Source organism: Oncorhynchus clarkii, chromosome 6 (genome assembly GCF_045791955.1).
Source record: "Oncorhynchus clarkii lewisi isolate Uvic-CL-2024 chromosome 6, UVic_Ocla_1.0, whole genome shotgun sequence".
Taxonomy (NCBI): domain Eukaryota; kingdom Metazoa; phylum Chordata; class Actinopteri; order Salmoniformes; family Salmonidae; genus Oncorhynchus; species Oncorhynchus clarkii.
In genome coordinates, this window is record NC_092152.1 from 86,443,148 (window position 1) to 86,456,732 (window position 13,585).

The 13,585-nt window shown below is 40.6% G+C and overlaps 1 protein-coding gene across 8 annotated transcripts in view; it reads right to left on the reverse strand.

The window, feature by feature from the left end:
- Positions 1-2,310: 2,310 nt before the first annotated feature.
- The window catches only part of LOC139411751 (tropomodulin-3-like), a 49,755-nt gene continuing 38,480 nt past the window's right edge, over positions 2,311-13,585 (reverse strand). For 2 of the 8 annotated variants that reach the window (XR_011634628.1, XR_011634630.1), the window contains exons 7-11: positions 13,324-13,431; positions 12,807-12,950; positions 11,787-11,931; positions 4,472-5,551; positions 2,311-4,230 (exon numbers count right to left, since the gene is read on the reverse strand). Coding sequence is in view for 2 of the 8 variants with exons in the window: in XM_071158452.1 (XP_071014553.1) it covers positions 5,520-5,551; positions 11,787-11,931; positions 12,807-12,950; positions 13,324-13,431 (429 nt within the window). In the remaining 6 variants the exon portion in view is untranslated. Of the gene's footprint in view, positions 5,552-11,786; positions 11,932-12,806; positions 12,951-13,323; positions 13,432-13,585 lie in introns of all 8 variants that reach the window. The other 6 variants (XR_011634631.1, XR_011634632.1, XM_071158452.1 and 3 more) reach the window with 4 other exon arrangements.

Sequence of the window (13,585 nt, forward strand, 5' to 3'; positions counted from 1 at the left end):
CATCCCTGGGTCGCTCCTCTTTAGTTCGCTGCAACAAAACACTCAAACTGGACAGTTTTATCTCCATCTCTTCATTCAAAGACTCCATCATGGACACTTACTGACAGTTGTGGCTGCTTCGCGTGATGTATTGTTGTCTCTACCTTTGTGCTGTTGTCTGGGCCCAATAATGTTTGTACCATGTTTTGTTCTGCTACTATGTTGTGTTGCTACCATGCTGTGTTGCCATGTGTTGTCTGTCTTGCTATGTTGTTGTCTTTAGGTCTCTCTTTATGTAGTGTTGTGTTGTCTGTCTTGTTGTCTTTAGGTCCCTCTTTATGTAGTGTTGTGTTGTCTGTCTTGCTATGTTGTTGTCTTTAGGTCTCTCTTTATGTAGTGTTGTGTTGTCTGTCTTGTTGTGATGTTGTCTTTAGGTCCCTCTTTATGTAGTGTTGTGTTGTCTGTCTTGTTGTGATGTTGTCTTTAGGTCCCTCTTTATGTAGTGTTGTGTTGTCTGTCTTGTTGTCTTTAGGTCCCTCTTTATGTAGTGTTGTGTTGTCTGTCTTGTTGTCTTTAGGTCCCTCTTTATGTAGTGTTGTGTTGTCTGTCTTGTTGTCTTTAGGTCCCTCTTTATGTAGTGTTGTGTTGTCTGTCTTGTTGTCTTTAGGTCCCTCTTTATGTAGTGTTGTGTTGTCTGTCTTGTTGTCTTTAGGTCTCTCTTTATGTAGTGTTGTGTTGTCTGTCTTGTTGTCTTTAGGTCCCTCTTTATGTAGTGTTGTGTTGTCTGTCTTGCTATGTTGTTGTCTTTAGGTCCCTCTTTATGTAGTGTTGTGTTGTCTGTCTTGTTGTCTTTAGGTCCCTCTTTATGTAGTGTTGTGTTGTCTGTCTTGTTGTGATGTGTGTTTTGTCCTATATTTTTTGTATACATTTAAAAAGAAATGCCAGCCCCTGTCCCCGCAGGAGGCCTTTTGCCTTTTGGGCCAGTAACCGACAAGGTACAAATCAAGGTACAACTCTGTTGTTCTGCCCCCGAACAAGGCAGTTAACCCACTGTTCCTAGGCCGTCATTGTAAATAAGAATTTGTTCCTAACCGACTTGCCTAGTTAAATAAAGGTTACATTTTACATTTTAAATTAAAAAGTCTATCTGCCCGGTACAGTTGAAACCAGGATTTATCCAGAGAAGAGCACACTTCTCCAGCGTGGCCAATGGCCATAAAAGGTGAGTATTTACCCACTGATGGTTTGCTGATGTCGGGTTATGGTGTGGGCAGGCATAAGCTACGAATAAATGTGCCTTTTATTGATGGCAATTTGAATGCACAGAAATAACCTTAAACAGATTCTGAGGTCCGTTGTTGTGTCGTTCATTCACCTCCATCACCTCATGTTTCAGCATGATAACGCACGGCCTCATGTCGCAAGGATCTGTACACAGTTCCTGGAAGCTGAAAATGTCCCATGGCCTGCATTCTCACCAGACATGTCACCCATTGAGCATGTTTGGGATGCTCTGGATCAACATATACGACAGCGTGTTCCAGTTCCCAGCCCATTTCCAGCAACTTCACACAGCCATTGAAGAGGAGTGGGACAACGTTCCACAGATCACAATCAACAACCTGATCAACTCTGTGAAGGAGATGTGTCACGCTGCATGAGGCAAATGGTGGTCACACCAGATACTGACTGGTTTTCTTTATCTAAGGTTTCTGTGATCAACAGCATATCTGTATTCCCAGTCATGTCAAATCCATAGATTAGAGCCTAATGCATTTTTCAATTGACGGATTTTCCTTATATGAAATGTAAACTCAGTAAAATCTTTGAAAATACTTCATGTTGCGTTTATATTTTTGTTCAGTGTATATAACGACCTGCCCGTATCACTATCGCTATGGGAATGCCCTTTGAACCCAAGGTGAGTTTCAAAGGGAGTCACACAACTCAACTAATTTTGCACGCCCAATTTTTCAGTTTTTGATTTGTTAAAAAAGTTTGAAATATCCAATAAATGTCGTTCCACTTCATGACTGTGTCCCACTTGTTGTTGATTCTTCACAAAAAAATACAGTTTTATATCTTTATGTTTGAAGCCTGAAATGTGGCAAAAGGTCGCAAAGTTCAAGGGGGCCGAATACTTTCGCAAGGCACTGTAAATGCATGATGTTGAGACGGATTGCTCTTCCTGGAACAAAGACATTGATTACAACACCATAAATAGTTCACCTTGGGAAACAATAAAAAAAAAAGTTATTGAATTGAATTCAGTAGGACTATAAAATACTGCACATGAACCACATGGATGAAACGTGAAGACAACAGAGAGGAACAGCGTATGTAAAATCATTTATTGGTTGAGGACGTATTATAGTTGACATGGCCTTTCTACCAGGCTTGGTGGTTAATATTAACAGTACAGCTTCCTACTTCCTCTACTCTTTAGTCTCAGACATGGAGCTTCACCATTCAACAACAAAAAAATAAAAAATAAAAATCATCTTTACATTTACTTGATACACACAGGTGTGTGTGTGACGGTGTGGAATGTGTGTGAGGGTTAAACATGATGAGATGGTCAACTATAACAATATACATGATTAAGATCAGATTATGGACAGAGCAGAGCACAGAGCCAGGTTACTATAGCCTGGGTTACACCCTATGGGCCCTGGTCAACAGGAAGCACACCATATAAGGAACAGGGAACCATTTGGGATTCAGACATTATAGTTAAGCAGACAGCATCACTCCAAATAACCGTAGTCAGCCAATCACATCGCTCTATCCCACCCACAGAATCAAGGCTGACTAACTGGCTGGTTCACCAGATGTGATTAAGAAACTAAACACGAGCATCGTATTGGTCCAGACAAACCACATGATCTCAACACGAGGACTTCCTACTCCAGATTACCACATTAACAACACATAGGACCAGTTTCCGGGACACAGATTCAGCAGTTTTGGTCCAGTAGGATTCATGTGAGTCCAGGAGGCCAGCCTGTAATTAAGCAATAAGGCACAGGGGGGGGTGGTATAGTGCCAATATACCACAGCTAAGGGTTGTTCTTAGGCACGACGCAGCGTGGAGTGCCTGGACACAGCCCTTAGCCGTGGTATATTTGCCATATAAACCCCCAAGGTGCCTTATTGCTATTAGAAACTGGTTACCAACGTAATTAGAGCAGTAAAAATTAAATGTTTTGTCATACCTGTGGTATACGGTCTGATGTAGCACGGCTGTCAGCCAATCAGCATTCAGGGCTTGAACCACCCAGTTTGTAATTCTCTATAAATGGTGAGTGTCAACATCAGGCTGTATTTTGTCTGTTTTACAGCAGGCTAGTGTTCTCCGGAGAATCCAGCTGAGTTTAACACAGCATGTTGGTTTTCTTCCATAGTGAGTAGCATGCCAGGGCTAGGAGGCGGTTCCAGACCACTGTGTGTGGTGTGTTGCTCTCTCCCCGCGTCTCTCTCATTACCATGACATTCCTTCACACAGACACTTGACGGCCATCTTTCCTTGTTCCATCGCCATAAGCAACAACAGCCCAGCAGAGAGAAGGAACACAGTGCACATCAAAAATGACGACATTGTACACGACACTGTGCACTTCAAATTAAAAAAAACAAGTGTAATGAACCCAGATGTTGTTTTCTGTCTGATCTAACCTACTCTCTGACAGGATATGTGTAATCTAAAGAGAATACAGTGACATGGAGTGGCATCTCCTCACAAGTCCAGTATGTATGTAAGCGCTGCATATTAGTCTTTGGCATGGTTCAGTATCGGAGAAGCCCATTGGTTGAGCTGACGTTCACGCCAGACCAATAACAGGAGAGCAGAAGATCAGGTCAATGCTTCATCGTCGTGGATTTAAAAACCTCATATTTACTTGGTTAAATAACATCCACATACGTTTCCCAGTGACATAGAGGGACATAAAATAAAACCATTAAATCGGAGTCTGAATCGATTTTTAAAAAACTGTTTTGATTGAAAGAGATCCACCGTATTATCAATTGTAAGACTTTAATTCTTTAAGACTTTAAATTCTTTACGACAGTATTAAGACATCTATAAACGTTCTTCAGGGCTTGAGACTTTTTCAGAGAGGCAGCTGTTCTCATACACTCCTCAGAGTACACTACAGCTGCACCAACCCACCACATCCACCCCAGGAGGTTAAACAGACAGCCCTACCAGGACAACCCACCACATCCACCCCAGGAGGTTAACAGACAGCCCTACCAGGCCAACCCACCACATCCACCCCAGGAGGTTAAACAGACAGCCATACCAGGCCAACCCACCACATCCACCCCAGGAGGTTAACAGACGGCCCTACCAGGCCAAAACACCACATCCACCCCAGGAGGTTAACAGACAGCCCTACCAGGCCAACCCACCACATCCACCCCAGGAGGTTAACAGACGGCCCTACCAGGCCAAAACACCACATCCACCCCAGGAGGTTAAACAGACAGCCCTACCAGGACAACCCACCACATCCACCCCAGGAGGTTAACAGACAGCCATACCAGGACAACCCACCACATCCACCCCAGGAGGTTAACAGACAGCCCTACCAGGACAACCCACCACATCCACCCCAGGAGGTTAACAGACAGCCCTACCAGGACAACCCACCACATCCACCCCAGGAGGTTAACAGACAGCCCTACCAGGACAACCCACCACATCCACCCCAGGAGGTTAAATAGACGGCCCTACCAGGACAACCCACCACATCCACCCCAGGAGGTTAAATAGACGGCCCTACCAGGACAACCCACCACATCCACCCCAGGAGGTTAACAGACAGCCCTACCATCACATCAACCTCACTCTTCCCCCTGTGTAGGAAGCACTGATCAGAACCAAGAGATACAGCAGTCTAGCTAGGGAGGCCTGTCCCGTACCACTGTAGGGGTTGGAGGTCAGGGCCCTATACCACTGTAGGGTTAGAGGTCAGAGGTTAGGATAGTATGTTTAAAACCATGGTTACTTGGTTAGATTACAGTACTGTTCATGTTGCTCTAAACACAGTAAAAAAAAAACTGAAAATAAATCATTCAGAGAAAATTCAAAAAAAGAAAGCGCCTGAAATGAACTGAAAAAACGAAACAATAAGATGTACAGCTGTAGTTCTAACAATAGTATAATAAACAATAATAAACAATAATAACAACAACAACATGTGTGTATAGATATGTAGGTACTAGAGAGGGCTATTCCAGTTATTTCTCTTCTCCTCAGATAGATGATGTTAGCTGGGTCTCAAATGGAACCCTATTCTCTATAGGGCACGATCACAGCCCCTAGGGCTCGGATCATAAGTAGTGCACTACGTAGGGAACAAGGGTGCCATTTGGGACTCACAGTCCCGGTCTGGTTGAGGGCGCCTTGCTCCGGGTTTTGGCACAAGACTTTAACGTCCACGGTGAGATGAGACCAGGGGATTGGCTGAAAATGTATTCCATACGGCGAGATGAGACGACGGGACAGGTCTGGGAGACATGACAGGCTCCGCCTCTTACTGGTCCCCCTCCACTCGCCTCTTGCGGACTGGAGAGAAGACAGGAAGAGGACAAGGAGAAGAGGACAAGGAGGAATTGTACAGTGAGATAGAAACTTGATCAAAACACAGCAAACAACATGGTGATCAAACAATCCTAAAACAGTCCCGTGCTGGTCAGAAGAGACAGAAGAGTCCAACCCTATGATTTTAAAGTGCATACAAGCCCCCGTCAGTCAAACCAGCCCACGTCAGAGTCAAACCAGCCCACGTCAGAGTCAAACCAGCCCACGTCAGAGTCAAACCAGCCCACGTCAGAGTCAAACCAGCCGTATGCTAACGAAGAGGTCAATCCAGCTTATGCTAACGAAGAGGTCAAACCAGCCTTATGCTAACAAAGAGGTCAAACCAGCCGTATGCTAACGAAGAAGTCAAACCAGCCGTATGCTAAAGAAGAAGTCAAACCAGCCTTATGCTAACGAATAGTCAAACCAGCCTTATGCTAACGAAGAGGTCAAACCAGCCTTATGCTAACGAAGAAGTCAAACCAGCCTTATGCTAACGAAGAAGTCAAACCAGCCTTATGCTAACGAAGAAGTCAAACCAGCCTTATGCTAACGAAGAAGTCAAACCAGCCTTATGCTAACGAAGAAGTCAGGGCTTCAGACAGGACAGGAGGAGAGAGGCCCTGGGCTTCAGACAGGACAGGAGGAGAGAGGCCTTGGGCTTCAGACAGGACAGGAGGAGAGAGGCCCAGGGCTTCAGACAGGACAAGAGGAGAGAGGCCCAGGGCTTCAGACAGGACAAGAGGAGAGGGGCCCTGGGCTTCAGACAGGACAAGAGGAGAGAGGCCCAGGGCTTCAGACAGGACAAGAGGAGAGAGGCCCAGGGCTTCAGACAGGACAGGAGGAGAGAGGCCCAGGGCTTCAGACAGGACAGGAGGAGAGAGGTCCAGGGCTTCAGACAGGACAGGAGGAGAGAGGCCCTGGGCTTCAGACAGGACAGGAGGAGAGAGGCCCAGGGCTTCAGACAGGACAAGAGGAGAGAGGCCCAGGGCTTCCGACAAGACAGGAGGAGAGAGGCCCTGGGCTTCAGACAAGACAAGAGGAGAGAGGGAACAATGTCAAACGACAGGAAAGAAAGGAGGAAGAGCTCTTTCAACAGGACTAGAAGAAAAAAGTCTGTCTTCAAGAAGAGAAGCTAAATGTCGTCCTCACCAAAGCCCTGGGTATAAAACAACATGAACCAAATCCACCCACCCTCTGCGTCACCATGGAAACAGCTGGAAATGTGTCTTTGAGATGGTAGAATTATGATATAACACTGTTATAGTAACCCTATCAGACTGACTGTAGTATAATATACTGTGTTATAGTCAGACTAACTGTAGTATAATATACTGTGTTATAGTCAGTCTGACTGTAGTATAATATACTGTGTTATAGTCAGACTGACTGTAGTATAATATACTGTGTTATAGTAACCCTGTCAGTCTGACTGTAGTATAATATACTGTGTTATAGTCAGTCTGACTGTAGTATAATATACTGTGTTATAGTAACCCTATCAGACTGACTGTAGTATAATATACTGTGTTATAGTCAGACTGACTGTAGTATAATATACTGTGTTATAGTCAGTCTGACTGTAGTATAATATACTGTGTTATAGTAACCCTGTCAGTCAGACTGTAGTATAATATACTGTGTTATAGTCAGTCTGACTGTAGTATAATATACTGTGTTATAATAACCCTGTCAGTCTGACTGTAGTATAATATACTGTGTTATAGTAACCCTGTCAGTCTGACTGTAGTATAATATACTGTGTTATAGTCAGTCTGACTGTAGTATAATATACTGTGTTATAGTAACCCTGTCAGTCTGACTGTAGTATAATATACTGTGTTATAGTCAGTCTGACTATAGTATAATATACTGTGTTATAGTAACCCTGTCAGTCTGCCTGTAGTATAATATACTGTGTTATAGTCAGACTGACTGTAGTATAATATACTGTGTTATAGTCAGTCTGATTGTAGTATAATATACTGTGTTATAGTAACCCTGTCAGTCTGACTGTAGTATAATATACTGTGTTATAGTCAGTCTGACTGTAGTATAATATACTGTGTTATAGTCAGTCTGATTGTAGTATAATATACTGTGTTATAGTCAGTCTGACTGTAGTATAATATACTGTGTTATAGTAACCCTGTCAGTCAGACTGTAGTATAATATACTGTGTTATAGTAACCCTGTCAGTCTGACTGTAACTATACTGTGTTATAGTCAGTCTGACTGTAGTATAACATACTGTGTTATAGTCAGACTGACTGTAGTATAATATACTGTGTTATAGTCAGTCTGATTGTAGTATAATATACTGTGTTATAGTCAGTCTGACTGTAGTATAATATACTGTGTTATAGTAACCCTGTCAGACTGACTGTAGTATAATATACTGTGTTATAGTCAGACTGACTGTAGTATAATATACTGTGTTATAGTAACCTTGTCAGTCTGACTGTAGTATAATATACTGTGTTATAGTCAGTCTGACTATAGTATAATATACTGTGTTATAGTAACCCTGTCAGTCTGACTGTAGTATAATATACTGTGTTATAGTCAGACTGACTGTAGTATAATATACTGTGTTATAGTCAGTCTGATTGTAGTATAATATACTGTGTTATAGTCAGTCTGATAGTAGTATAATATACTGTGTTATAGTCAGTCTGACTGTAGTATAATATACTGTTTTATAGTCAGACTGACTGTAGTATAATATGCTGTGTTATAGTCAGTCTGACTGTAGTATAATATACTGTGTTATAGTCAGACTGACTGTAGTATAATATACTGTGTTATAGTCAGACTGACTGTAGTATAATATACTGTGTTATAGTCAGACTGACTGTAGTATAATATACTGTGTTATAGTCAGACTGACTGTAGTATAATATACTGTGTTATTGTCAGTCTGACTGTAGTATAATATACTGTGTTATAGTCAGTCTGACTGTAGTATAATATACTGTGTTATAGTCAGTCTGACTGTAGTATAATATACTGTGTTATAGTCAGACTGACTGTAGTATAATATACTGTGTTATAGTAACCCTGTCAGTCTGACTGTAGTATAATATACTGTGTTATAGTCAGTCTGACTATAGTATAATATACTGTGTTATAGTAACCCTGTCAGTCTGATTGTAGTATAATATACTGTGTTATAGTCAGTCTGATAGTAGTATAATATACTGTGTTATAGTAACCCTGTCAGTCTGACTGTAGTATAATATACTGTGTTATAGTCAGTCTGATAGTAGTATAATATACTGTGTTATAGTAACCCTGTCAGTATGATTGTAGTATAATATACTGTGTTATAGTAACCCTGTCAGTCTGACTGTAACTATACTGTGTTATAGTTAGTCTGACTGTAGTATAATATACTGTGTTATAGTAACCCTGTCAGACTGACTGTAGTATAATATACTGTGTTATAGTCAGACTGACTGTAGTATAATATACTGTGTTATAGTAACCCTGTCAGTCTGATTGTAGTATAATATACTGTGTTATAGTCAGTCTGACTGTAGTATAATATACTGTGTTATAGTCAGACTGACTCTAGTATAATATACTGTGTTATAGTAACCCTGTCAGTCAGACTGTAGTATAATATACTGTGTTATAGTCAGTCTGACTGTAGTATAATATACTGTGTTATAGTCAGACTGACTGTAGTATAATATACTGTGTTATAGTAACCCTGTCAGTCAGACTGTAGTATAATATACTGTGTTATAGTCAGTCTGACTGTAGTATAATATACTGTGTTATAGTCAGACTGACTGTAGTATAATATACTGTGTTATAGTAACCCTGTCAGTCTGACTGTAGTATAATATACTGTGTTATAGTCAGTCTGACTGTAGTATAATATACTGTGTTATAGTCAGACTGACTGTAGTATAATATACTGTGTTATAGTAACCCTGTCAGACTGACTGTAGTATAATATACTGTGTTATAGTCAGACTGACTGTAGTATAATATACTGTGTTATAGTAACCCTGTCAGTCTGATTGTAGTATAATATACTGTGTTATAGTCAGTCTGACTGTAGTATAATATACTGTGTTATAGTCAGACTGACTGTAGTATAATATACTGTGTTATAGTAACCCTGTCAGTCAGACTGTAGTATAATATACTGTGTTATAGTCAGTCTGATTGTAGTATAATATACTGTGTTATAGTCAGTCTGATAGTAGTATAATATACTGTGTTATAGTCAGTCTGACTGTAGTATAATATACTGTGTTATAGTAACCCTGTCAGTCTGACTGTAGTATAATATACTGTGTTATAGTCAGACTGACTGTAGTATAATATACTGTGTTATAGTAACCCTGTCAGTCTGACTGTAACTATACTGTGTTATAGTTAGTCTGACTGTAGTATAATATACTGTGTTATAGTAACCCTGTCAGTCTGACTGTAGTATAATATACTGTTATAGTCAGTCTGACTGTAGTATAATATACTGTGTTATAGTCAGTCTGATTGTAGTATAATATACTGTGTTATAGTCAGTCTGATTGTAGTATAATATACTGTGTTATAGTAACCCTGTCAGACTGACTGTAGTATAATATACTGTGTTATAGTCAGTCTGACTGTAGTATAATATACTGTGTTATAGTCAGACTGACTATAGTATAATATACTGTGTTATAGTAACCCTGTCAGTATGACTGTAGTATAATATACTGTGTTATAGTAACCCTGTCAGTCTGACTGTAGTATAATATACTGTGTTATAGTCAGACTGACTGTAGTATAATATACTGTGTTATAGTAACCCTGTCAGTCTGACTGTAACTATACTGTGTTATAGTTAGTCTGACTGTAGTATAATATACTGTGTTATAGTCAGACTGACTGTAGTATAATATACTGTGTTATAGTCAGTCTGATTGTAGTATAATATACTGTGTTATAGTCAGACTGACTGTAGTATAATATACTGTGTTATAGTCAGTCTGACTGTAGTATAACATACTGTGTTATAGTCAGTCTGACTGTAGTATAATATACTGTGTTATAGTCAGTCTGATTGTAGTATAATATACTGTGTTATAGTCAGACTGACTGTAGTATAACATACTGTGTTATAGTCAGACTGACTGTAGTATAATATACTGTGTTATAGTCAGTCTGACTGTAGTATAATATACTGTGTTATAGTCAGACTGACTGTAGTATAATATACTGTGTTATAGTCAGTCTGACTGTAGTATAATATACTGTGTTATAGTCAGACTGACTATAGTATAATATACTGTGTTATAGTAACCCTGTCAGTATGACTGTAGTATAATATACTGTGTTATAGTCAGTCTGACTGTAGTATAATATACTGTGTTATAGTCAGTCTGATTGTAGTATAATATACTGTGTTATAGTCAGTCTGATTGTAGTATAATATACTGTGTTATAGTCAGACTGACTGTAGTATAATATACTGTGTTATAGTAACCCTGTCAGTCTGACTGTAGTATAATATACTGTGTTATAGTCAGACTGACTGTAGTATAATATACTGTGTTATAGTCAGTCAGACTGTAGTATAATATACTGTGTTATAGTCAGTCTGCCTGTAGTATAATATACTGTGTTATAGTCAGTCTGATTGTAGTATAATATACTGTGTTATAGTCAGTCTGATAGTAGTATAATATACTGTGTTATAGTAACCCTGTCAGTCAGACTGTAGTATAATATACTGTGTTATAGTCAGTCTGAGTGTAGTATAATATACTGTGTTATAGTCAGTCTGATAGTAGTATAATATACTGTGTTATAGTCAGTCTGACTATAGTATAATATACTGTGTTATAGTAACCCTGTCAGTCAGACTGTAGTATAATATACTGTGTTATAGTCAGTCTGATAGTAGTATAATATACTGTGTTATAGTCAGTCTGACTGTAGTATAATATACTGTGTTATAGTCAGACTGACTGTAGTATAATATACTGTGTTATAGTAACCCTGTCAGTCAGACTGTAGTATAATATACTGTGTTATAGTCAGTCTGACTGTAGTATAATATACTGTGTTATAGTAACCCTGTCAGTCAGACTGTAGTATAATATACTGTGTTATAGTCACAGACTGTAGTATAATATACTGTGTTATAGGATTGGCCCAAAAGAGGCTAATCCTAAAAGCTGAGTGATGGTGTGTGTGTGTGTGTGTGTGTTCTTACTCAGGTCATTGTTCTTGGTGATAGCAGCAGCAGCTCTAGCCCGTGGGCCTTGCTGACAGAAGTGGTAGCCAAACTTCACTATGCTGTTGTTGTCCTCCAGCATCTTAGCCATCTCCATCTCTACTGAAGTCCCCAGCTGCTGCCTCTGTAGAGACACACACACACAAGTCAAGAACTAAACACACACACACGTCAAGAACTAAACACACACACACACACACGTCAAGAACTAAACACACACACACACGTCAAGAACTAAACACACACACACACATCAAGAACCACACACACACATCAAGAACCACACAAACACATCAAGAACCACACACACACACACATCAAGAACCACACACACACATCAAGAACCACACACACACATCAAGAACCACACACACACATCAAGAACCACAAACACACACTCCGCTTGGTCTGACTCCTGGAGAAGTCAACAGTGCGTCTGAGAATCTGAGTGACTCAAACGTTGTAACTAAATGAACGGGGGCCCCACATCACGACAAATGTTTTTGAATTCTAGATTCTCCCTGACGTCCTAAATGTTTGGTGACTGTTAGATGATCTTTCTCTGTTTAGAGTTTCTACTTTAGATCTGGTTTTAAGTTCCAGCTGAAAACTTTTTACCATCCTGAAAAATTGGACAAAAACCCCTGTAGTGAGTTAGTGTGTGTATAGTTAGTGTGATCATGTATGTGTGTATTTAGTGTGATGTGTGTTTATATTTAGTGTGTGTGTTACCTGGTTATCTATCGTGATCTCAGTGAGTATGTGTGATATATGTGTGTGTGTGTGTGTTACCTGGTTGTCTATCTTGATCTCAGTCAGTGTGTGTGTGTGTGTGTGTGTGTGTGTGTGTGTGTGTGTGTTACCTGGTTGTCTATCTTGATCTCAGTCAGTGTGTGTGTGTGTGTGTGTGTGTGTGTGTGTGTTACCTGGTTGTCTATCTTGATCTCAGTCAGTGTGTGTGTGTGTGTGTGTGTGTGTGTGTGTGTGTGTGTGTGTTACCTGGTTATCTATCTTGATCTCAGTCAGTGTGTCGTTGTCTCGGAGAGAGTCCACCAGAGCAGCAGCACCAGCGCTGGTGATGAAGTTAGACTCCAGGTTGAGACTCCGCAACCACTTGTTCTCCTTCAGCATCTCACTCATCGCCTGGGAGGGGGGGGTAGTTAGGAGTGGGTTGGAGCAAAAACCTGCACACACACTTCTTCACAGACAGACATCCAGACAGACATCCAGACAGACATAGACACCCACAGACAGACATAGACACCCACAGACAGACATAGACACCCACAGACAGACATAGACACCCACAGACAGACATAGACACCCACAGACAGACAGACACCCAGCCAGGCACCTACAGACAGACATACAGACACCTACAGACAGACATACAGACAGACATACAGACAGACATACACAGACACGCAGACAGACAGGCACCTACAGACAGACATACAGACACCCAGACAGACAGACAGGCACCTACAGACAAACATACAGACAGACAGACACCCACCACAGCGATGGGGTCGTTGCTCCGTGTGGCGGCGAGGCTGAACTTCTTGACGTGTGTGTTCCTCTCCATGGCCTTGGCAAACTCCTTCAGCGTGGGAATGGGAATGTTCTGGAACACCAGGAAAATACAGGAGAATCACATCTTGTCTCCTTGTGTGTGTCAGTGAGTTTATATATATATATATATATATATATATATATAAATATAAAATGTGTGTGTTTCTGTGTGTCTGCAAGCGTGTGTGTGTGTGTGCATGTGTGCA